Source organism: Gekko japonicus, unplaced genomic scaffold, assembly GCF_001447785.1.
Source record: "Gekko japonicus isolate JY-2015 unplaced genomic scaffold, Gekko_japonicus_V1.1 scaffold37, whole genome shotgun sequence".
Taxonomy (NCBI): domain Eukaryota; kingdom Metazoa; phylum Chordata; class Lepidosauria; order Squamata; family Gekkonidae; genus Gekko; species Gekko japonicus.
Window position 1 is genome coordinate 1,859,931 of NW_015171503.1, and position 25,308 is coordinate 1,885,238.

The 25,308-nt window shown below is 46.3% G+C and overlaps 1 protein-coding gene across 1 annotated transcript in view; it reads right to left on the reverse strand.

The window, feature by feature from the left end:
* Positions 1 to 25,308, reverse strand: part of CACNA1I (calcium channel, voltage-dependent, T type, alpha 1I subunit) — a 441,973-nt gene that overhangs the window by 48,382 nt on the left and 368,283 nt on the right. The window contains exons 17-28 of the mRNA XM_015419166.1: positions 24,937 to 25,037; positions 23,554 to 23,677; positions 21,439 to 21,507; positions 19,910 to 20,094; positions 18,510 to 18,636; positions 16,469 to 16,594; positions 13,446 to 13,535; positions 11,612 to 11,804; positions 10,289 to 10,440; positions 7,744 to 7,853; positions 6,609 to 6,742; positions 3,303 to 3,373 (exon numbers count right to left, since the gene is read on the reverse strand). Coding sequence (XP_015274652.1) covers positions 3,303 to 3,373; positions 6,609 to 6,742; positions 7,744 to 7,853; positions 10,289 to 10,440; positions 11,612 to 11,804; positions 13,446 to 13,535; positions 16,469 to 16,594; positions 18,510 to 18,636; positions 19,910 to 20,094; positions 21,439 to 21,507; positions 23,554 to 23,677; positions 24,937 to 25,037 — 1,482 coding nt within the window. The remainder of the gene's footprint in view (positions 1 to 3,302; positions 3,374 to 6,608; positions 6,743 to 7,743; positions 7,854 to 10,288; positions 10,441 to 11,611; positions 11,805 to 13,445; positions 13,536 to 16,468; positions 16,595 to 18,509; positions 18,637 to 19,909; positions 20,095 to 21,438; positions 21,508 to 23,553; positions 23,678 to 24,936; positions 25,038 to 25,308) is intronic.

Genomic DNA, 25,308 nt, shown 5'->3' on the forward strand with positions numbered 1-25,308 from the left:
AATCGCCAAGGTCTGTGGGGGAGAGTAGCCTTCTGGCCAGGGACACCACGGCGGTGCCGCAGGAGGCCAGGAGGAACCCCCGCTTCTTGCCCTCATCGGTCACATCGAAAAATTCCAGCGCGGACTTGGCCCCTTGCACCCAGGAGGGCCAGTCCTGCGGGCGGGCTATGTCGAAGGGCTGCAGCAGCCCAAGCCCCGGTGCAGTTGCCATTGTGCGCGTCAGAGGGGGTGCGGGAGGAGGGGTTCCGTTGCTCGTTGGATCGCTCATCGGATCGGCTGCTTCGCGTCCTCCTGGTCCCTTGCGACGGCCCGGCTCAGTTGCAGCTGAATCCCACCTTCGTCGCCACTGTTATGTAGTGGGTAGCCGCATGGATGAACGACAGACAACGACGTGGTGCATAGCACGCTTTATTAGCACACAACAAGACAAAATGGATAAACGGCCGGCAGGCCAACTATATACACGCCTGGGGACCGCCCCTGGTCACCATTGGTGGGTTCAAATCTCCCGCCACGGATCCCATTGGTTCCCCAGTGGAGGGACTTGGATCCTAGTCCCCATTGTTGTTTCGGACTGAAGCTTGGGCATATGCGCTGACCTCCGGTGGCGGTCAGCGGACACTACAAGGAGGTAGCCCTGTCTTTCTCCTCAGTCTCTAAACCTGCTGCTCCAGAACCAGTTGCAGCCCCTGAAGCCTCCCCTGATCTGTCCTCTCAAGCCCCAAGAAGTCAAGAAGCATTTCAACCCAGACGGAAGACCCACTGCCATAATCAAACATGGTACCTTTAAGTGGAGCAGGATCTTCTGAGGAGGCGGGACTTGAACACATCACTCCCTGCCAGGGTTCTTAAGTGATCGGTCTGCCTTTGCTGGGACAACATCTTTAAGCCTCTTGGCTTGGGCAATTGCAGCCTCAAGGATTTTGCCCTAGACTTGGCAGCTGGTAGAGAATCTGCCTAGACTCTGCCAGTCTACCCTGCTGAGACCCGACTACAGCAAGCCACATTCAGGACTGGAGTGTGTGTCTGTGTGTGGGAAGCAGCTTACCTTCTTTCTATTTTCCATTTCCTTGGCATCCCCACTCCCCTGGTCACCCTTCTGGAGGTGGGCTATCCAATTTCAGGAGAGGGGTATGGGGTCCTGACTAACCTAATCATCTCAGTTTTGAAATGCTAGCTTCTAGCCTTTATGTTTGAAGAGAAAATGCTGAAAACATAGAGGTGGTCAAAATGTAGAGGTGGTCATTGCTCAAGGCATGAGAAAACAAAGACAGTGATCAGACTGACTTCCCTTGCCCACTGCCAAGCTAGGCCCTGCCAACACGTTTCATAAAGGATCCAAAATTAAGTACCTTTCTGCATATACGCATTATTTATTTGGAGCACAAAATGCACACATTTTTAAGAGCAGAGCACACCCAGCCCTAGGGCATAATGAGATTTTTTTTTTTTTCATGAGGAAAGTCGCAGTAAAAAATGATGCCAGCACTGTGCTAAATGAGGCTCAAATGGAAGATAGGCTCTGAAGGATAAAGAGCTAATTACCTGAATATCAGCTTTCTTCCAGAAGAGCAAAATGAAATTCAGTGCAGCTAATGGGCATCAGCTTTGTTGAACAATCATTGTGTTTGTGTTGGTGACAGACATTCAGCATCAGGGAAGGAGCTGATTGGTGCTAGACCAAAGGCCCCTACTGGAGTGAAGACCATTGTTTTTTGGATGATGGTCACTGTCTCCCGCCATCCTCTAATGTTGGAACTCCTAGTAAATTAAAACTAGCTGGGATTGGCCCACTTTATACTGGGATCTTGAGTGCCTGACATACTGACACATCACCATTCGGGTTTCCACAAAAGCACTCTGACTGCTGGAGAATGCAGGAAATGAGGTAAGTGGTACAAAATAAGAAGCTATCAGAGCTTAAGGACTGTGTTCTTCGAAACTTGCCAACTTGTCCTTTTTTTAAACTAGTAAATATGAATTATCATCAATTGATTTTAATTAGTACACTAGGTATTTTCTAGATATTACGAGATACTTTCATATTTCTACACAAACATAGTTGGCCCAGCAAAAAATATAACTTCATTTCTTTCACACCTTTTAATTTTTTAAAAAACTAAGTTTTGAATATCATGTTTGTGAGATGAATTTGGGAAAAACATAATGGTATGTACTCTGAAAGGAACAGAAATGAAAAGATAAAAGTTCATTTTGTTTTATTATTTCAGAACATTTAAGAGGCTACAATGCCATGCATATTTACTTCGTAGTAAGTCATCTTCAGTGCAGTTGGGTTTACTTTTTTGTAAATGTGTGTAAAACTCTTAAAGGTGAAAACAATTCAGGCCCCACTTTTCTTCCCGCTATCAGCTATGCTGCCATGATGGTTCAAGAGGCCATCGGCTTCCCTCTCTGTGTGCTAATTACTGCTGCATTCCTTCTGTGCTTCATCTCTGCTGTAACGCTGTTATCTCTAAGATCTGCAGGTGGTGTAGTGTCTGGCACGAAGGGAAAACCGTGGGAGCGCTATCGGTTCCCAGCTTTGACTCTAACGGTCATTATGAGAACATTATAAGATTTCTTAAATTCTGGACTCTAAAGTTAAACGTGGAAAGTTGTCTATTTGGTTGAATGGTTGGATTTTGGACCCCAGCACCTCAGTGGATGGAAGTAGGGGATATTTGGGCCCCTCAGTTACTGCGGAAGTTCCATAGTGACTTCCTGGACAAACCGGGAGATCTCCCGGAATGACCGGGAGGCCTCCGGGGTGGACGGGAGAAGCTGAATTTTGAGGAGGCAGAATGTCAGCTATGCTGCCATGATGCTTCAAAAGGCCATCGGCTTCCCTCTCTGTGTGCTAATTACTGCTGCATTCCTTCTGTGCTTCATCTCTGCTGTAACGCTGTTATCTCTAAGATGTGCAGGTAGTGTAGTGTCTGGCGCGAAGGGAAAACCGTGGGAGCACTATCGGTTCCCAGCTTTGACTCTAACAGTCTGGGGCTCCTTCTCCCGCCCGCGGGAGTCAGGACTATTGGCCTATGGAGGGGGGTGCATACGAATGCCCTATATCCCATTATGCTTGTAGGGGCGACGCCATTCTTAACAGTGCTTCTGTTAATGCATCTGTAGCTCTTCAATAAAGTATAACCTTTCTGATAAGTGTGTACTCCGTTGTTGGCTGTGGAACCTGACACCTGCTCATTTAAGACCACCTCAGCCCACATGATAGGTAAAATTTCACACTTGAGTTGAAAATCTGGAATAGAATTACATCTTTGTTTAAAAATTGTAATTTTTACCTGTGGTAGTGCTTGCACAACTGTGTCCAGCAAAGCCCGCATCCCAGTCGCCATCTTCAATAGCTTCAAGACTATCATGGGAAAGAGAGCACAGAGTCTATGGTGTTGGGGCAGTACAATCATTTGCATTTCACCCACTAGCAGTACATTCAAGTGCAGCGCTGTTGCTATTCTACCTCCTTAATGAAACTAAGTAGGAAACTTTCCACCTGGAAGGCACCTTCCTGGCTAGCCCCACCCTCCTACCTTCCACAATACTGGCCCGCGCTGGGGGAAGCTCCTCCAGACCTCAGAATAGGAGGAAGAAAAGGGTGCAGCCCCTTCACCCACTGCCCCTCCCTTAGACAGCTATCTCCCTTCCAGCAGGAAGTCCTATACACACCTTTCTTCCTTGGCCTTTCCCTGAAGCTTCTCTTATGAAGGGTGTCTACCCCATCTCCCTTTTCTCTAGGTTCAATCCCAGCCTTGCTTGTCCGGATCTGGCACCTGTTCTGGCCAATCTGGAGCTATGGGTGGGGTATTCATTCACCCCTTCCTGGCTGCTGCCTGCTTCTCAATCTCTCCCCCCAACCCCTGGCTTTTCCATTCCCTCCCATTACTGAGGGGTTGTCTCCACCACAGCCCATGGCTGGTCCTGGACTAGTCCTGTTCCTGGCAGGCCTGTAGCAGGGGTGGGGCTCCCAGGGGCTCATGCTCCCCCAATCTGCCATGCCCCTCCTTCCCTCCACCCCGAGTCCACTCTCACCAGCTCACCTTGATCCTTTTTTACTCGGTTGCGCCACACCTGCCCTCCTCCTAGCCAGCATGGCGCAGTACACTCGTCCGAGCTCCCTGCCTAGTGCTCTGGTCATACGTCCAACCTCCCTGCCTAGTGCTCTGGGTGGATTACCGCTTGGTTTCCAGCACAGTTGTGCTTGCATGCTGGCTGGCTGGTGGAGGATCAGTAAAGATGGGCTCTGGCAAGATTGTGTGTACTCTGTTTCCTTAGTTGAGTAACTGCGCATTTCTCCTGAGTGGCTTGGCTACTCAGCCGTACCTGGAAGCTGCAGGCTGCTCCAAGTTCCTCCTCCTGCTTCCTGGTTAGTCGGAAAAGAGCCTCTCCTCTCCCACCCACCCCCTTGCTCGAACTCTTTAGCAAACTCTTTTAATTATTTCAGTGCTAAAGATGACTGAAAAAAACGTCCTATCCTCTCCATGAGGAGCAGTACCCAGACCCCTACAGACTGAGGGGCCTTCAGCCAGGCTGCGGTCAGCGACACCCTGTGCAGCTCAGTGGGGCTGCTCTGGAGTAACTCCACACAGGGTTGCACCCCCGAGGTATCCCACGCTGTGTTTTCCTGTAACATCTTCCCTGTTTCTCAAGACAGCATGCCCGTCAGCCTGCTCTCTCTCTCACTGCCTGTGCCTGGAGACTGTTGTGATTCTGCCCTATCAGGTAGGGGTGCTGCGCGTCGCCCTTTTATTTAATTTATTTTTCTTTTCTGTGATATCTCAAGTGATCTCATGCCCCACCGGTGGCCCCCCCACCTAAAATTTTCTGGCTATGGGCCTGGTGCCTGGTCTCTTGCCTGTGCCGCTGCGGCTGCTGGGTCTGTTGGCAAGGCTGTTGTCTTCCTGGGGGGGAGGTCCATTTTCCTGGCCAGCTCAGGGGCTGCTGTTGGTCAGTGGCATCATCGGCCTTGCTGGCATGAGCCCAGGCTGACTCCCACCCTCAGCAGCTACTGGCCCCTCCCAGCTTGGCTCTCCTTCTGGTGGCTGAACTGCTGGTGTTCCTCCTGGCCTCAGGCGAGTGCCTGCCTGTCTGACCATTGGGGGATGGCCCCACTGTGGCTGGTGGGGGGTCTAGGCAAGTCCGGGCTGGGCATCGGCTCTGGACACAACCCATACATGAACACACGTGAAACTGCCTTATACGGAACCAGACTATCAGTCCACAAAGGTCAGCATTGTCTATTCAGACTGGCAGCAGCTCTTCAGGGTCTCAGGTAGAGGTCACCCATAGCTCATGTTATCTCTCCATTTCCCACTTCCTCTCATTAAGCCCTCTAATCTCCATTTACCCCCTCCCCTTGCTCTGTGCCTGACCTCTTTTCCATCTCTCATTTGATTTCCACTCCAATTAGCTCTCTCCCCTACCCCAAGCCCACACATGCCTATCCTACAGCAATTCTCTCTCTTTTGTTTGTTGCAACCGTGCTCTTGAAAAAAAATATTAACTCTCACCAGCTTTTGGTGATGAGGCATTGGCAGATGCATCACTGGCTATAATTTCTTTTCATATGTACACATGCAGGGAAGCACCAGGCATACAAAAACCACACGGATTTCTGCATGATAAAGGTACATGTGAATCTTTGCTAAGGATGCCCGAAAAACACAATTGGCAAGGTGTGCCTCTGTGTGGAGGTGGGGCCTGCCCTGCTCTCTGTACCAAGTTCCTTCAAAATCCCTCCAGAGCTCAGAATGTGATGCCAGCTCACTCATCATGTGGCCGGCCGAATTCTCAGCTCAAGAGAAAATTTAGAACATTGGGAGGCTTCACAGTGTGAAGAACAGAATAATTACGCACACTGAACTGTTATGTTGGAGAAAAATGTAGGAGAAAGGCCCCTTTATGACTGCTTCTGGGTGAGTCTTGAGCACACAGAGATGTGTGAAAAGTACAGAAGCACTTGGTGTGTGTATAGGGCTGCCAACTGTGGGCGGGGGGCGGGGAATCCCCCGCTTTGAAGGGCCGATTTCCGACACAGCGGAATCGGGCCCCGGGGGAACCCCGCCCCCGGCATGCGCATCACTAGCAAGTGACGTGGGCACGCTGGGGGCGGGGCCATGGCCATACAAGGGAAAACTCTATGGTTTTCCCTTGTATGGCCGTGGCCCCACCCCCAGCGTGCCCAGCGTGCCTACATCACTTCCGGGTGACGTGCACGCGGCACGCGCACACCCCCAACGCCGGCCGGGAGCCCCCTGCTCCCCGGCGAAAATGGATTTGGCAACCCTATGTGTGTACAATTTAGCAAAGATGCTCCTGCCTCCTAATCATGTCCTGTCTTCCTTCCTACTAGGGTTGTCAACCTCCAGGTGGTGCCTGGAGTTTCTCCAGAATCACAATGGATTTCCAGGCCATAGGGATCAGTTCCCCTGGAGAAATGACAGCTTTGAAGGATGGAAGAAACTGAAACCCTGCTTCAGGCACTGCCCCCAAATCTCCAGGAATTTTCCAAGCCAGAGCTGCTAATAGTACGTTTTTCTGCCTCACATCAAAGCTATTGATCAGCTGATACCCTTCCCTGGACCCTCTCTCACCTCGGGCGATGCGCAGGACTCTCATGATACGGATGATGGTGGGGTTGATGGGAAGGGCGGCATTGATTTCGATCTCTTCAAGTGTGATGCCCATGACTGAGAGCAGAACAATAGCCAGGTCCAGTTGGTTCCACCTTTAAGAAATAGTGAAGGCAAAAAAATGGAGCTCTTCTGCTTCACTGAAAGATGGAAATCAGTCTCTTCTTTCAATAGAGATACTTTCATAATAGGTACACGTTATGTAATTTGGTACTAATCCAGAGTTCTATAATTTTGGGGTGGGAATCAAATAGGCAAATCTGTATTGCTTTATTTAACTGACATCCTTTATTTAGCTGTTCATTTTGTTTTGATGAGGCTTGCAGGATTTTTTTTGGCTAGCATTGATTTTTTTTATATATTAAAGAAATATGGAGCTGTCTTGTACTGAGCCAGATCAATGCTAGTACTATCTGCCCTGGCTGGCAGCAGCTCTCCAAAGTCTCCAAGGCCAGAAGTCCTTCCCAGATCGGCTACCTCAAAGCCTTTAAGTGGAGATGCTGGGGATCGAAGTCGGGTCCTTCTGCATGCAAAGAGTGTGCTGTGCTCGGGTCTTGCTTGGGGAAAGAGATAAGAGATACCCAGAATATAAAGGGATGGCTGTTTTATAAGGGGAAAGAGATGGACAGGGTAATGAGAAAAGACAGGGGAGTTCTGCTCAGTGGAGAAGTACTACTAAAATCTCCATCCATACTTCCTTTGTTCTCTGTGCCCTTCTTTGTAATAACAGGTTTTCAAGATTTTTTTACAAACAAACTGCAGGATCGGGAACATCCTCCTCTCTCCTTTTTTTTTAAACCTTGAGGATTCTGCGTTCGAGTCAATTTCCAATGCCCTACAGTACATATGCCAAATGCTTTAATTTTGCTTTCCCAGCTAATCACTTTTTTAGATGGGAAAAAACACAGAGGAACTAATCCATACTGACAACAGCAAAGAACGTTGGGAAGGAGTCCTGCAGATTTCCACTGCTGTTTACAATGTGGTAGTTGTTCAGATACGACCTGGCTGTGCTACTAAAACCACAGAGCCCAGAACGGGTTGCCTCTTATTTTCTGTGCCCCATAGAATATGACTTACCCTCCTTCCTGCTCACCTGTCTTTGAAGAAGCGCCTCAGCCCGAAGGCCACAAGCTTCAGGACGGCCTCCAGCACAAAGACTGCAGTGAACATGTAGTTGCAGTACTTGAGGGCCGTCTCCAGAGACTAGGAATGGAAGGAAAGGGAACAGTGATTGCATCGAACTCCCTGACTGGTCTGTAATTGCCTGACTGGTCTGTAATTGCATATCTGCATGAGCGCCACTTCCTACAGTTTGGACAGAATAATGACATTATTAAAAAATGAACTGTTACTCGTGAAAGAGGAAGAGAGGCAAGAGAATGATCAACATGGAAAGAATTGTGAAATGTTTGCCCAAATGACAAAAGCAAACTCTAAGGAATATTGCAGTAAAACCAATTTCTGTAAAACCCTTTGGTAGAGTGGAAACCAGGACTGGACATGGTATCAGAATTGGAGTAACTTAAGACAGGAGGGCCTGGTGGGAGATGATCCATGGGGTCGCGAAGAGTCGGACTCGACTGTGCGACTGAACAACAACAACAACAAGGTACTCTAGTAGCAGGAGCTAGGACATATTGTGCAAAAATTGGCTAGCAAAGACACATTCTAGTCATGTTAGCTAGTTGCGGATGAACTGTAGCGCATTCCAAACCAAAAGGTTTTCAAGTCATTTGGCTTCCAACTTTCACTGTTAATGAAAAGTGTGTAGTATGAAAAAGGTCAAAATAATCAGGAAGCACCTCATCAGCATTACAACATGGCTTTCTCGGTAACAAGAGATTAAAAAATAAGGGAGTGTTCCACAACCTATTGGTGGTTGACCTTTATTTTGGAAGCTGAGAACTAACTTTTCTGCAGCACGTTGTAAAGTTTATCAAATGTACTTAACTCATGTTGAGCTTTTGCCATACACCAAAGAGGCCTGAATAATTACATTTTGCATATCTGCCCTTCCTCACCTCTGAGCATCTTATAGCAATCCATCCACATTTGATTATGCAAGACTCGCACAGTCAAAGTGTAATTATCCTTCTTGTGACAGGTTAGGAAAGTGACATGAGGGGAGGGCTATCTCCCATAGTGGAAACTTTGGAGAGTATACGAGGAGAGAGAAGGGATATGGGATCACAAGCTTTATAGCATAAACCAGAGGAGAGCAAGAGGATTGTTGGGTTTCAGGAGTACAATACGCTTAGCTTAATTCCTGTGCTCTATCTAATACAAGGCACAGACAGTAGGAGTCAAGATCAAATTTGCTTTTGAAGTCCAAGGAAAAGAGAAGCTGAGTTAATGACTATAGTCCTGGCACTTCAGATATAAATTAAAGACTTGGGAATGGCAATTTCTGGAGGCCAGGGTTTCCTGATATATATGTGAATACAGCATATGAGTGAGATGTTTGGCATAGAAAGAAAACCTTTCTATATGTTTCAGATTATATATTTTACCCCTGGGTGTTCACTTTCAAATTCCTGTCACAACCAAGCCCTTCAATACAGATAAGTGTGTACTTGTAAGAATGTCCTTCTGGCTTACAAGAATTAGACAGGATTTCCTCTTCAAAATCTCTCATGCCATGTTTTCCCCCACTTGGTGATGACCATGCAGCTAACTGGGGCATGGGAGGAGCAAATGTCTTGGGTCAAGGAATATAAATTTCATCCACCATGTGGCAAATTGTAAATCAAGGCATCTACTATGCTAGCATTCCTTGCATTTCTCAAGAAGAGAAAATAGAGATGGAGGTTTAAAAGAAAATGGACTGCCAGCTAGTTTGTACTGATCTACTAAAATCATCCCAGCTGGTTAGCTCCAATTTAGAGAAAATTTTGCACAGCGATTTCTACCGCCTTTTAAGGTAAAGGTAAAGGTTCCCTTGCTCGAAAGCCAGTCGAGTCCGACTCTAGGGTTGCGGTGCTCATCTCCGTTTCAAAGCCGAAGAGCCAGCGCTGTCCAAAGACGTTTCCGTGGTCATGTGGCCAGCATGACTAAACACCAAGGCGCACGGAACGCTTTTACCTTCCCACCGAAGTGGTACCTATTTATCTACTTGCAATTTCTTGCTTTCGAACTGCTAGGTTGGCAGGAGCTGGAACTAGAGACGGGAGCTCACTCCGTCATGCAGCAACCCGGGTCTTGAACTGCTGAACTACTGACCTTCCACAGCCTGCAGTTCAGCGTCTTAACCACTTGAGCCACCGCAGCTCCTTTTAAACAGTAGGGTAAAAACAGTATAAGTGGCTCTCGTAAAACAATATAATGACCGAACATGTGTCCCATTCAAGTAAGCTTTTGTGATATAAGGATTTGGAGAGGAGAAAGCAAGAATGACAGGTACAGAGGAATGGCAAATGGAACAGTTGTCCTTCTGTCCGTGACTGGCCTTCTCAGCAATTCAGGCTGTTCCAATGCACTTTGTCATAGCTGCCAAGTTCTAATTTCTCCACTAGACATTTACTGGTTTTTCTTCTTCTTTTTTTTGCTAGAAGCACTCTTTTTATGGAAAACGGAGAAGGAGAGCAAGGGAAGAGGAGGAAGGCATAAAGGCAGGATTTAAGTCCCTTGAACTCACTCACCATTGGCTGGTTGTAGTGCTCCAGGGACATGGTGACGACGTTGAGGCAAATGATGAAGGTGATGAAGATGTCCAAGTAGTGGCTGGTGCAGACCGAATGAATGAGAAGGCGGACAGAGCAGTAGGTGGCATAATACGGCAAGCGCTGTGCTTCTTCAATGGGCGTGAGGGAGCAGGGAGATCCAGGAAAAGATGGAGAAGGGACAGGAAGAAGAATTGAGGGGGGGGGAGAGGGAGGGAGGGAGAGAGAAGATGGAGAAAAGGGAAGATATTGAAATAAAAGTGAGCAAGGCAGTAAGAAAAGGAAAAGAAACATGAAAACACAGAAAGAAGGGAATAGAATATAAAGAAAGATAAAACAGAAGTGAACAGATGAAGGGAATAAGAGGAGGGGAGGGGAGAGTGACAGAAAGAAACTGTTAGTCCTGTGTTTGTGGAAATGATACTAACCCAGCATTCCATGCCCCAACAAATTAAGTTCTCCAATGATAAAAAAGGAGCAGACTCCTACGGGAGAGGGGAATCTGAAGAAGGGAGAAAATAAGGGTTCTCTCATGCTTTCAGGAAGGAGGTACATTCAAATGGATTTTAAGGAGAAGATGGGAGGACAGAGTGGGTGAGGACAGAATGGCTTATGTTAAAGTGCATTCTGGGTGTTTCTCTCATCGAGTTACAAGGAAGGACGGCATGAATCGGAGGCATACCAAGACAAGAATTCTCTTGCTTTCAAGATTGCCTTGGAACATGATGAGTGAAACCATTTCAGGAACAGCAAGGCTAGGATACAAGACAATCTTTCTTCTTCTTTTTTTTGCTCTGTTTTGGCATACTATGAATTAATCTGTCAGAAGGTAGTTAATGCGAGAGGTCCCACTGAACCCAAGAGACAGCTGATGTTGCAGAGTTATTTAGAGAGGGTCTCTGAAGGTGTGAAGAGGAAACAGCATCCTTGTGAAAAAAGAAATCAGTCAACACATGCCTTCACTTAGTGTTAGCTTGTAGGGATGGAAAGGCACTTTAAAAAACTGAAAATACATCCTGATATTACCAGGCCATTCTGAGGGACCTAGTTCCCCGTAGTCCCGCCCTTGTGCTTCCAGCAGCATGACAGGCTTACAGATAGTGGAAAGATGAGATCAATAAAGCATCTGGCTGCACTTCAATGGCATTGCACCAAGAGGCAAGCGGCTTGGAGACTCTCAACAAGTACCCACTCACCCACACTGTATTGACCTTTTTTAAAAAAAAAAAAAAGAAGAAGAAGAAGGTTTTTCTCAGAAAAACTCAGCCTACGAACCAACCAAACACTTAGGTTGTTCCTTACTCCTACGCTTCTTCTCCAGGCGCCTCAGGCGTTTCTCCTCCCGTCGGCGGGCCTCCTCTGCCTCTTGATGCTGTCTACATTTGTGGAAGTTCTCTACCACCACTCCTACAAACATGTTGAGCACGAAGAAGCTGACGATGAGCAAGAAAGAAATGAAGTAGAGCAGCATCCAAGGGTTGTTGTTGGTCACAGGCTGGAACGAAAAGCAGACCCACAGAAATGAAAGAAATGGCTGCCGTTGGCATGTTGGCTCTTGTGCACTGGATTATGACGAGGGAAAAGACCAAGATGATAGATTTCCTTGGAGATTTCAGAAAAGAATGAGGAGAAACAAGAATTTATTACTGTTGTGGAAAAAATGGGAAATTCTGGGAAATTCCATCAAAATATGGGGGGGTTAGGGTAATTCCCTGCTACCTTCCAAGCCATAAGAACATAAACATAAGAGACACCAATGTTGGATCAGGCCAAAGGCCCATCTAGTCCAACACTCTGTCACACAGTGGCCAAAAATACCAGGTGCCATCAGGAGGTCCACCAGTGGGGCCAGGACATTAGAAGCCCTCCCACTGTTGGCCCCCCTGGCAGTGAATTCCATGTGTGAATCAGTCTTTGGGTGAAGAAGTACTTCCTTTTATCTGTTCTAACCTGACCGCTCAGCAATTTCATGGAGTGCCCACGAGTTCTTGTATTGTGAGAAAGGGAGAAAAGTACCTCTTTCTCTACCTGCTATTTCCCATGCATAATCTTGTAAACCTCAATCATGTCACCCCTCAGTCGTCTTTTCTCCAAGCTAAAGAGCCCTAAGCGCTTTAACCTTTCCTCATAGGGAAAGTGTTCCAACCCTTTTATCATTCGAGTTGCCTTTTCTGCACTTTTTCCAAAGCTATAATATCCTTTTTAAGGTGTGGTGACCAGAACTGCACACAGTATTCCAAATGAGGTCTCACCATTGATTTATATAGGGGCATTATGATATCGGCTGATCTGTTTTCAATACCCTTCCTAATAATCCCCAGCATAGCATTGGCCTTCTTTATTGCAGTCACACACTGTCTCGACATTTTCAGTGAGTTATCTACTATGACTCCAAGATCTCTCTCTTGATCAGTCTCTGCCAGTTCAGACCCCATCAATGTGTATTTATATTTAGGATTTTTGGCTCCAATGTGCATCACCTTGCACTTGGCCACACTGAACCCCATTTGCCATGTTGACACCCACTCGCCCATCCTTGACATAGAGAGGCAGACAGATGCTCAGTAGGCAGAGTCCTTAGAAGGGCTGCCAACTCCAGCCTGGGAAATTCCTGGAGATTTGGTGAGACTTTCAGGCACCAGCCTCTGAAAGGGGGAACTTGGGGAGTGATTTCATGTACAATCTATGGTACACCAGAGTTTGACCTCTGAAGCTGCCATTTTCTCCAGGGGAACTGAGATGCAATGTAATCAGTAAAAGAGAAAAGGTCTGAGTTTTGCAAAGGACTAGAAGAAGGTGCCTTGGGGGCTCCAGGTGGATGCTGCTTGCTTTTTGTGAAACCGATACTCCTCTACAGACTGGTATTGTCTGCCTGGATTCCCGTCTGCTCACTAATGCTTCATGTTTATCTTTGTAAATAAAAAGATAATCAGCGAAATGCCAAATGTCAGTCTGCAGTGGCATCTCATCTAAAGAGAGAGCACTCATCTTAGAACTTCTCATTGCTCACAGAAGTGGCAGGAAGTGGAGCTGCAAAGCAAAGAGACTGGGACTTCTCAAAGGTGGCTAATGCAGCCTATGTAACAACCTCGGTCAAAGCATGTGAACAAATAAGTTACAGAAGTCACTTCTATACCTGCTGGTCAACAGCAACAGCATCCAGTCCATTGTACATAATATTGACCCAGCCGTCTTTGGAAGCCAGCACAAACAGAGACATCAAAGCCTGAAACACATGAAACCTTTTCAGACAAGAAGCATTTGAGGTGGGTTTCTGACAGGTTGTTTAAAGGTATTTCCTCTTTCCTCAAAATGATGGGTGTGTGTGGGGGGGGACTCAGGAAGGGCGGAGGGGCAGGAATTTGCTTGAGAGAGGGAGAGAGAGAGAGAGAGAGAGAGAGAGGAAGAAACTGTCCTCTGCCTGTCCACAGAGAAGCACCCAATCAACAGAATCTGGTGGCTGACTTAGGGCCAAGCCATGTGTGATGCTGGGGATCCATACTGAGGCTTAAAGACTCCTAAATGAGTTGCAAACACACATACATATGCTGGGGGCAACAGGGTTTGAAACTAAGGAAATAGTGGTGAATCGTCTCCCCTTCCCCAATGCTGTTTCTCCAGTCTGAAGTTATTTCTTGGTAGCTTTAACCTCCAGAAATGTTTAAAAGCCATGTATTCATAGTGTGTCTTTTCCCCTCCCTGGGAAAATGCTGTGGCAGCACAGCAACATGGCAACACAGCCCGATCCATTTCACTCCTCCTCTCCACAGCAGCTTTTTGCAGCTTAACGACATGTCTGAACACAAATCCCCAGCATTACATGTGATTTGGCCCTTTGAGAACAGTCCATTACGATGCACATAATTCCTTGGTTTGCTAAAATGTCACAAATCTAATGCAGAGGACTGCACAAAAGGGTGCAGATGAAAAGTCTGAGAACTATGACACAACTGCTTAGGAAACGACCTTCCTTTATTGCCTCTGACAATCCCTCTGCCTGATCTTGCTTCCCCACTCAGTGCAAAAGCTGATTCTTTGATGGGAAGTCAAAGAGGATTTAGATGGCCTCTTTCTGTCAAGCGTGTGAAAAGTACACTAAGAGAGTACGCAGGATCCAGTATGAAAACGTACATATTGGATGGTCAATTTCTACTCTTTTTACAATGGATGCAAACAGGGGGGAGAGAGAATCATTCGATCAGAAACATAAAACCTAGCCAACCTGCTCCCCTCCCAATAGTTATGTTTGTAACCCGGAAGTGTTTCCTGACGTCTACGCTAGGTCTGTTTTTATGCAACCTCCCCCTTTTTATCCATAAGAATCAGTTGTTTTTCCCTTTCCCTGAAAGGCTTTTATTTATTTATATCCTGGCACCAGGATTCTCCAGGTAGCTCACAACTTAAGCCATAAAATCAATATTACAATCCAAATTAGGCAACCAAGTTTGTTATCCTGCTTTCCCCAATGATGTTGTCATCTCCAATTAACACAGCACTTGTTCCATGACAGCCAGTGTGGTTTAGAGGTCAGAGTGATGGACTGGGTTCTGGGAGACACAGATCTGAATCCCCACTCCGCCATGAGGGCTCCCTGCATGGCCTTGGGCCAGTCACACACACTCAGCCTGTCTTACCTCACAGGGTTGTTGAGAGGCTAAAATGGGGGACAGAAGCTTCTGTGGGTCCCCTTTGAGAAGAAAGGCAGTATATAAAATAACGAACAAATGCAGGGGCTGCCAGGAAACTCTTCCGTGTGGTAGCATTCCATGCAGTGGTACATAAGCTTTGTTGTGAACGGGCATACTGTGTGAGTCAGTCTTCTTTCATGGTCTGCCTTTGTACCACCACTGTTCTTCCCTGTTGGCTGCTGATGAGGAAACCTTCCTGTGCCAGGGATGACTCACAGGGCAGGGTAAAAGCTCATCATAAAACGCATACCAGCCGAATAGAGCACTGCCATGCAAATGGCCTGATCATCAGACCCCAGGTGTCATACGAGGTAAGTGATACTTTAAATGGACCTAAGCCACATACACATAGTTCTCCACCTTCTTTGCATGGGTCCTAAAACTTTTTGATCTGATTCAAGGCAATCCCTTTCCATTCTCCTGATTTCATGAGGAGGATGAAATATATACATACATTTCTCTTGCTAAAATCCATTCTAGTGGGGTGACTGTGGCAGAAAAAACAAAATACCTTATGGCACCTTCAAGACTAACAGATTTACAGTATAATCCTCTGCAGAGCTATTCCAGTCCCATTGATTTCATAGTACAGGGCAGAGCATAGGATTGCCCTGCTATTGAACCATACGCTTTTGTGGGCTTGAGCCCACTTCGTCAGATACACGAAGTGGATTCTCAGTCAGCAGCATTTATATACACAGGGAGAGGGGGAAAGTGAACAATGGGCTAGAAGGTCTAGTTTATGGGTCGCCAAACTGCAGCTTGGGAGCCGCATGTGGCTCTTTCACACAGTCTAATTAGATGTTAATAAAAAGCAAATTTGCATATTTTTCAATAAAAATGTGTGGGTAATATTTGTTCATGTCTTGCGGATCCCAAACATCTGATGTTTATTCTATGTGGCTGTTACGTTAAGCAAGTTTGGCCGCCCCTGGTCTAGTTCGTGGCATTTCTATGCAATAGAGCTTCATAGCGGCCAGAGTGTCAAATTAGGAACTGGGAGAACCAGGTCTGGATCCCCACACTGCCATGGAAACTTGCTGGGTGACCTTGGGCCAGCCGCTTACTCTCAGCCTTGTCTACCACACAGGGTCTTTGTAAGGATAAAATGGAGGCCAGGTGAATGCTGGGTACCCATTTGGTCCCCACTGGGGAGAAAAGGTGGAGTACAAAGGAAGGAAGCAAATAAATATATGCGCAACTAATCACTGAGACATGTTTAAATTGGCTGGATTGTGCTCTTTGCTATTCCAGTTGCCCTCTTCTGTAACACTCTTTTAGAAAGTGGAAACCAGAACTGGATACAAGTTTTGAAAACAAAATCTAACTACTTCTGAGTAGTACCATTACCTCCCCTTGTTACGTACACAGTCTTTCCTTTACAGGTGCAGCTCTTCCTTTTGGACCTAGAGTGTGCAATGCATTATGGGAACACATATAAGGGTAAAGTAACATGGAGGATCCACATTACCTGGCCCAGATTGTCGAAGTTGTATTTGTGATGTACCCACTTGTAATTGGCGGCCATGCAGTCCGACCTGTTGGTGATGTTTCGGATATCCACACCCAGGCAATGGTAGAACTTCCCCTTAAAGAGCTGCAGGAAGAAACCACATGGTCATAGATTCTGCTGGCATGAACAGATGGGACACTGGTTATGGGGAAAAGAGCCCTAAGGCCCCGTTCACACGAGGCGATTTGGCCCGGGAACGGGACAGTTTGGAGGCGGATCAAAGCAGCGCGATCACACCACAACATCTGGGAAGCGTTCTGCTTCCGCCTCCAAACTGGCCCAAACCCGGGAAGAACCGCCTCAAACTGAACCACCTACCTCGGTGGTTCAAACGGATGAGGCGCTTCTTCCTGGGCGTCTGATCGCCGGCGCTCCCTTGCACCGGCTCAACCCCGGGCCGGAGCCGAACTGCGCATGCTCCGACATGCGCAGATCGGCCGGCTCCCGGTTAGAGCCGTCTTTTCTCTCCGGCGTTTGATCGCGCCGGGGAGAAAAGGCGGCTCGGCCGGGGGATCCGTGGGATCCCGCCGAGCCGTATCAACGTTGGCGCGGCTTTTAAAAGCCGCGCCTTCGAGTGCATTTTCCCCTGCCGTGTGGCCGGGGCCTAAGTTACTTAGGGTTGCCAAGTCTCACCTTGTTCCGGAGTGGGGGACTCCCAGGTCGATCCCGGAGCGCGCGTGCGTGCAAAGCGCGCACGTACCGCATCCACGTCACCAGGAAGTGACATGACGACGCTGGGCATGCTGGGGGCGAGGCCACGACTATCTGAGGGAAAACCATAGAGTTTTCCCTCGGATGACCGTGGCCCCGCCCCCAGCGTGCCCGGCGTGGTCACGTCACTTCCTGGTGACGTGCACGTCGGGGTGGAGTTCCCCCCCGGGGCCCGATCCGGCAGCGGCAGGGAACAGGCCTCTGGGGCGGGGTTTTTCCCGCCCCCCGGGGGGACTCGGCAAGCCTAAAGTTACTAGCTCCAACCTAGTCTCCTGCTACTTAGCATCCATTTGGTAGGAAGGGGGAAAGGAAGAGGCTGAATTGGAATCAACTGTATCTACACTCATTCTGAAGTCTGTTTTAGAATTATACTGCTCCCAAATGGGTTTTGTGCATACTAAAGGCGCTTGAACATACTCCCTGCTTCTCAGCTACTTCCAAATAAATTGCTGTGACTTCTTTTACACGTCTTCTCCCTCAAGGCTCTTTACCTTACTGCAGAAACTCGATTTTTGCATTTGTAAAGACTCTGGATGGTCTTGCAAGTTAGTTGTAAATTGGAAAGCTGGCCCTATTGGAGCGGCTGCATACAGATTAAGTACAGCACATGCCTCCCCCTGCTAGAAGCAACAGCCACTCCTGCAGACCACTGTAGAAGGAGCCCAAAATAAAGAGGATGTCACTTTTTCTTCCCCAAACAGCCGTGGGTGGATTCAGCGCTTACAATGTGTGGGAGAGTAAAAAAATAATGATAATCAGGTTTTTAAAAAGCAGGTAAGTTATCTGCTGTCTCACGCATCTCAGACTCAACACGTAACCAGCCTGTTATTCTAGTACAGGCAGGATCTTGCTGTGTCACAGACCCTCAACCCTGCTCTCTGTTTGAAAATTCACCCCTTCCATCTAGCACTCAGGTATTTGACCAAGGAGCAACTGGGAAGCAAGGAAAACTACTTACCAAGCTTATTCAAAGGGGCATTGTTCCATCTTCCTTTCTCGGTAGATGCATTCTCAGAGAACAGCTAGCAACCTGCCTGAGAGCCAAGGCAACCCTAGATGGACGCCAAGGACAGCACTTTGCACAGGAATATGTGCTGGGGGTGGGGGAGCATTATTGTTGCAAGGGCAAATGAAAAGCCCGCTCCACTTCTCTTGATGCATCTCCGCCTACTTACCTAGGACTCTATTATCAGAGGCAAGAGCTTAAAAGCAAGCAAATGCTCTGCATGCTTGTATGTTGACTAAAAGGGTGGGCAGAGATACATTTCAGGGAAAACAACAACAATACCTGCACCCCAAGAATGCCAAAAATGATGAAGAAAGCACAGCAAATGAGGACAATGTTCCCGATGGGCTTGAGGGACGAAATGAGTGTCTCAACAACCAGTTTGAGGCCTGGGGCACGGCTTATGACCCTGAAAGAGAAGCACCATGAGAGACAGCAATAAGGGAGATCTTCTCCGTGTATTAAGATGGGGATTAGCAAGTATCAAGACACAGTTGCCCCCCCCATCCTCGACAACATGACATGTTTTCTACAAAAATATCACTTCTCTGAATAAGCTATGAGCTGTCAGTGCTGTATCATCAGATCTGATGAATCTGTATTCATGACCAAATTGCCATGTTGGTTCTCACAGTAAATGCTCATGCGTATACACACATACACATATATTCCATATAGACTGCAAAAAAGACATCTCTCTCAGTCTATATCTGTATTTTTTTTGTTGTGCCCTTGCTCCAAGGAGCTCAGACCAGTGTACATGGTTCTCACAACAACCCAACCTTGTGAGGTAGATTAGGCTGAGGGAAGAAGGCCCAAGTTCACCCCATGACCTTCATGGCTGAATAGGGATTTGATTCTAGTTCTCCAAGCTCCTGGTCTGGCACTCTACGCACTATATCACGTGTGAATTCATCATACATGACAATGTGTAGGTTTGGCTATGTGCAATTTGCCATAGTATCTGTGTAGGAAATTTCCCACATGTTAAGCAATCATCACAAGAGTCATAGTAGCATGGTGCTTACAAGGTTTGTTTTCAACCTTTATGAGCATACTTGGATTTGTAACTGTATAGTATTACAAGAATCTGGGTATCCTTGTTGCTGTGAGGAGAACCAGCACAGCCCTAGTGAATAACAGTTTCAGGAACCTTTTACTCAACATTATGTTTTACTAACAGTATCTAGAGTTGTTCACTAGCCAACCTGATGTACTAAAGAGAAATAATGTTTTGTGGGTGCTGCAGTTTTTGAACTTTGGCTTCCTGTACCACATGGCCAGGTGATGCATTGCCCTCTATAGTCAGAACAGAGAATTGCACCTGCCTACCACACCCTACTAGTATTAGATAGTCTTCATGTAGCCAACCATTCTATAATGTATCCTGCATTACTTCCTGTTTCTCACTGGCTCACTGTCTGAGCAACTTGTCAAAGTCCCTGACAAATCTGTTTCATTTGCCAGCTTATCACACTTCTAGTTCAACCCTATGACTGGACACTTTCTCTGCATCCCTCTTTCCCAGTTAGATGGGTCCTGTTGTGAAAGAATTCATGCCCATCCTGACTTCTGAAGTCAACCATGCTATCAGTGTCTTTATCTCAGCAAAACATCTGCATTATTTCTAAGACTCTGTATGTAGGATGAGACTAAGGGAGAATTGGGCTCTTGAATCTCACCTGAGGGGGCGTAAAGTGCGCAGTAGCCGGAGAACTCGTAGTACCCCCAGAATTTTGGCTCCACCAGCAGAAGCCACTGAAACGACTATGTCAATGATAGATACGAGAACCAAGAAGCCATCCAGAATATTCCAACTGCTCCGGAGATAGGCCTGGTCCCCAAAATATAGGCCAAGGGAGACTACCTAGAAGAGATGAGAGACCATGGACGTGGAGAAAACAGGAGACAGCCACACCTTTACAGCTGCCTGTGTGAAGGCTTCAAGGCCACCCTTAGTCAAAGAATCCTTGAGCCCCCAACTACTCAGGAATCAGTGACACTGTTGTGGCATTTTGTCTCTTTTCTCAAATTAAATTCTCGGGAATAAAAGTTGAAAATTACAGGTTTTAAGTCACGACCAGTTTACTGATCAAGCGGTCGCCTGAGGCACCAGATCAGTGGGAAGAGGCATTACCCCCCTATACCCTGTTCTTGTTGCCTCTCCAGCTGGATCCAAGGCAATTTCCAGAGGCAACACCTCTGTAGTCTGCCTTAGGTACCAGCGGGGTGACAGCAGAACATATCTAAGAGGTGTGCAACCCCACTGCTGGCATCAGCCCCACTGCAAGACAGGCTGCAGTGCAGTGCAGTCTTATAGCCAGCTGGGGTAGCAAGGGAAGAGTGTGCTTGGGGCGGCAGAATGCCTTGAGCCATTCCTGTCTTGAATTTGTCTCTTGTTTTAGAAAACCCACTGATAGCTGTCCAGACCCTCAGGATCTTCGTACTTCCTTTCAGTTGGCATCATTCATTTTCACATTTGGAGTTTCAAGATAACTGAGATTTGGAAATGAAAGGGTTTTGATTTTTAGTACTCCCAGTCATGCTGGCATACCAGAAGAACATCTAGAAATATAAACACCAAGCAGTAGGACTACGTTGAATGTGTGCACCCATTTCAGTGTTTTGGGTTGAACCCAGTACTTTTGGAAAGGAGAAGGAGATTTTTATTTCCTGAAAAAAACCCTTAAATGTGCAATTGGCTGGCTTTTAAAAAAATCCTGCCATTTTTTTCCAATGACCGCAACAGCATCAATGCCAGGCTTCTTTCTCATTCCCAGAGCAATGCCAACCAATCAGGAATCACATAGTGAGTATGATGGCACCACAATGCTACATAGTCAATCAGATTGGGATTCACAATATTGTCACTGGGGACAAAGGATTGAGTGAGAGCAGTGCTTCCTGTACTGGTCACATGGGTGATCCCAGTTCCTTAGGGATGGAGTACTGAACAGGACAATGCCACAATGCTAAGTAGCTAGTCGGATTTAGCGATGTGTGGGATCACTGAAGGCAAACAAGGCCTATTCAGGGAGAGGTCAATGCTTTTTGAATGCTGAATTTTTTGTGTCTCCTTTCGCAGCCACAGCTGAGAAACTGATAAAAGCAGGGAGAGAGCGCCTTAGATTCTGATGCCGCCAAGGCAGGCTGAAAGAGTTAATTGGGACAGTGGGGTGGGATAGTTTGGCAGCTCTAAGTGGTGACTTACCTTCAGAGTCATTTCAGCGACAAAGATTGCTGTGAAGATGTAATTGGATACTGTAAGGAAGATTCTCTCCTAGAAAAAAATACAGATAGACTCACAATATGCCTTGCAATAGTTTAAATCATTGGAAAATAAGGCTTTTTAATAAGAATACAATGGGACTGAAAATATAGGCTGAAGCAGGTAAATACAAATAAATGTCTGGATGACATTTGACAGATACACAGGATCACCAGGTATATAGTGACCACAATCAATCAAAGGATGTGGCTGTAGTGTAGTGGTTAGACTGCTGACCTAGGGTCTGGGAGACCTGGGTTCGAATCCCCACTCTGCTACTGAAGCTTGCTGTGTTTCATTGGACCAGTCTCTTTTTCTGAGCCTAATCTGCCACACTGGATTGATGCTGTGAGAATAAAATGGAGGAGAAGGAGAATGATATTGTAAGCTGCTTTGGGTCTTCACTGGGGAGAAATTGTGGGTTCTGTGCATATCATCTGCTTTGCACAAACAGCTCTCAAGCTCCGGCTCATACAGGCCACTTTGTAGTTACTTTCAATTTTAGCCATTCTGGTTCTTATCAATGTACCTTCGCCTTTGCTTGTCATGTGGCATTCCTAGGGGGGAGCGAATGTTGTTAGACTGCTTGGGAGTAGCTGCTTGTAACTTTCTCGAAGTGAGCCCCAAGATAGTTTCCCATGAGACTGTCCTTGGAGATCTGTATGCCAGGCTAGCTTAGACTGGTCAACCATGTATCTCTCCAGGTTGTCATAGAAATGCCATGATTTAGGTATGACATGTGAATGTGTGGAATTTGGGGTTTTACCTGTATCTTGTGATTTCCCACCTTTGGCTTCAGTCCTAACAAAAGTTCTGGAACCTACAGCATCTTCAAATCTCTAAATAAAGCATTACACTGCCAACGGTGTGTGTGGAGAGTGAATTGACTGAGGGTCTGACAACAGCTTGCCAAGAACTAGAAAATGCTGCATACTAAGATTTAAAAACTGTGACATGTCCAAGGTTCACATCCTATGTCTTGCAAATGAAGAAAAAAAAATCTTGGTCTGCGTTCTCCCATTTAAGAACTAATTTCAAGAAAATCACAAAGAAACGATCACATCTAATCTTTTCTGCAAAGCCGTCAGGGGCACAGATTGTTTTGCAGCTATATGTATTCCCAAGATTAAAGAAAGAGTTGTTGTTTTTTGTCATTCCCTCATATCTGTAAATCTATCTTAGGAAGGGACAAATGTACCATTTTGAAGTTTTGGAGGTGTTATGTAGATTGGATACATAATCGAAGACTGCCCATGACTCTGGGAAGGTGTTTAAAAACATATGCTATTTTGTTTCAGACAAGTTAATCCCAAACCAAGCATGAATAGAGATTGAATGTACCACCACCTTCCATCCTAGGCATGTTCTCAAGATCATTTGCATCATGTCTGTTAATTAACATGTAACACCCTATAGCCTTCCTTTGGTCACACAAACTACATGTGCACAAACGAATGGGTGCTTCCCTAGTCTTTCGCATCCATCTTTCATGATAACATTCTCACAGCCAAATCCTATGTAACATTACTCCAGCCTAAACACATTCATTCAGTGTGCTTAAACTGGAGTAACTCTGCAAAGGACTGCACTGTTACTATCCTACTTTATTCCATAAATCATGAACACAAATACAGAAGATTCCTCTTCCCTTTAAATGCTTTTTGGAACAACAGGAAGTCCACCTTCTTTACCACTGTGTATATAGTAATCAAATGTGACATTGGAGTAGCAACACTGCATTAGCTCTTTTAACAATAGCAAGAGAGGAAATCATTCAGGAAGTTCCAGACAAGCTAGCATTGAACTAATATAAGAACAAAAATGAGGAGGGATTAACTACTACTTACCACTTGTTCTCCTAGCCACTTGGGAAGGTTTTTTATAATAGTACACTGATAACAAAAGCTAATATTTTTGAGACAGGTTCTTAGAACAATATTGAATTTCTGTTTGTGTCATTATTCAAGAGGCCGTGAAGAACACATGCACCTGTTCCACCAAAGCTTTCCAAAGGATCTTATGTTCCATCTGAACAGGCCATGGAATAAGGTTACTCACTGTGCTCCTCTGTTCAATCTGAGGTCTCTCCAGGGCAATAGTGATGCAATTCAGGAAGATGAAGGCCAGGACGATGTAATCAAAAAGCTTATGAGCAATGATAGTTTGGCAGAGGATGCGGAACCTAAAAGACAGGATTTTTTTTTTTAAAAAAAAAATTGGCACTAGAGGAATACAGGGACAATTAGAAGATCTGGTGGAAGTGGAGAATGAGAGAAGAGAATTCAAATATTGCCTGCGACGTTACCTGTTAAACCTCCTATATCTCTTAGGGGTAACATTCTTAAAGGCACTGGCAGGGCCATAGCCACTGGTGGGGCTTTAGGGGTTCAGCCCTCTATTGATATGGGGTAAGCCCTAGCACCAGAGTCCCGAGACACCCCCCCCCCAAGCCCCCTCAGTGGTGGTACCTGCCAGCAAGCAAGGGAAGGCCTTTAAAGTGACATGTGTCTCTTTAAATACCTTCTCTTCTCTTCAGGGTGCTCTCCTTAAAGAGAGTCATTTGTGGTGACCTCCAAAATCCCTAAAAAACCCCAAATCCTAAAGCCCCCTCCCAGAAAATTTCCTGACTATGGGGCTGGGCACCAGTCTCTCTGAATGGATTGATTTCTCTTTGATTGGTTATTGTTTCAAGCTGCCCTCTCTTTTTTCAACATCTCCCCACTCCTGCCTTTCTATTGTTTTTAATTTTAAGTATAAATATATCTGCTATGGACTTCAAGCATCTGGTGAATTGAGCTCTGACTCACAAAGGCTTATGCTAGAACAAATGTTATTGGTCTTTAAAGTGCCACCAGACATGATGTTTACACTTGAAGGCACTGTAACTGACCTATCCTGCAGTAGTCCATGACAGACTTTTGGAATCTCCCGTTCTGACTGTTGGTATAAAATTCTCTGTCTCTCTAGGCTTTGTGTTGTCATACAGAGTGTTTTGTTTAAGGGATGGGGAGATCTTGGGAAAACAGGCTGCAGGGAAGGGAGAAAATGGTAAACAAAAAGGAAGGAACAGCAGAGAGAGAGAGAGAGAGAGAAGAAAACAGGTGTGAATGGCAGAGGGAGAGATAAAAGAAAAGAAAAAATGTGAAAATGACAGAGGGTGAGATGAGAGAGAGAGAGAGAGAGAGAGAGAGAGAGAGAGAGAGAGAGAGGGGGGGGGGAATGGCTGAGGGAGGGCTAAGCCTCTACCAATCTATTTTATTACTGCTACTAATTTGACGTTATATCTGGTAATTTATTGGCAAAGCCTGTCCTGCACTATGAAAGATGGGCAGTTCATATGGAATTGGAAGTAACGAAATCATTTCCACAATGAAATGTCAAGGCAGTACAATAGCATCACATCCCGGCTCCTGTACCCCAGTCATAAATGATGAGACACACCTGTTTTGCGGTGAGAAGAGGTAGATAGACCAGTCCTCCCGCAATTCACACCAGTCTGGCTTGTAGGCCTCGATCATCTTTTTTATGCGGAAACACAGGCTCTGAGGACAAAGAAGATGGTCAGAAGCTGCTGTCTTCTTGATTTTACTCACATAAGGATTGCTTGCATTTGCTTCTTTTATCCCTAGAATACCAATAAGTGGAGGTCTCCCAGTTACTGACTTTTCATCTCTGTGGGGCAGGGCTCTCCAAGATGGTGCCCGTGGGCACCATGGCACCCACCAGCATCTTTCCTGGCACCCACCGAGTGTTTTTAGAAAGTGGGTGGGGCCAGATGGGACTTTTGCCAGGCAAGGTTTCTGACAGATTGCT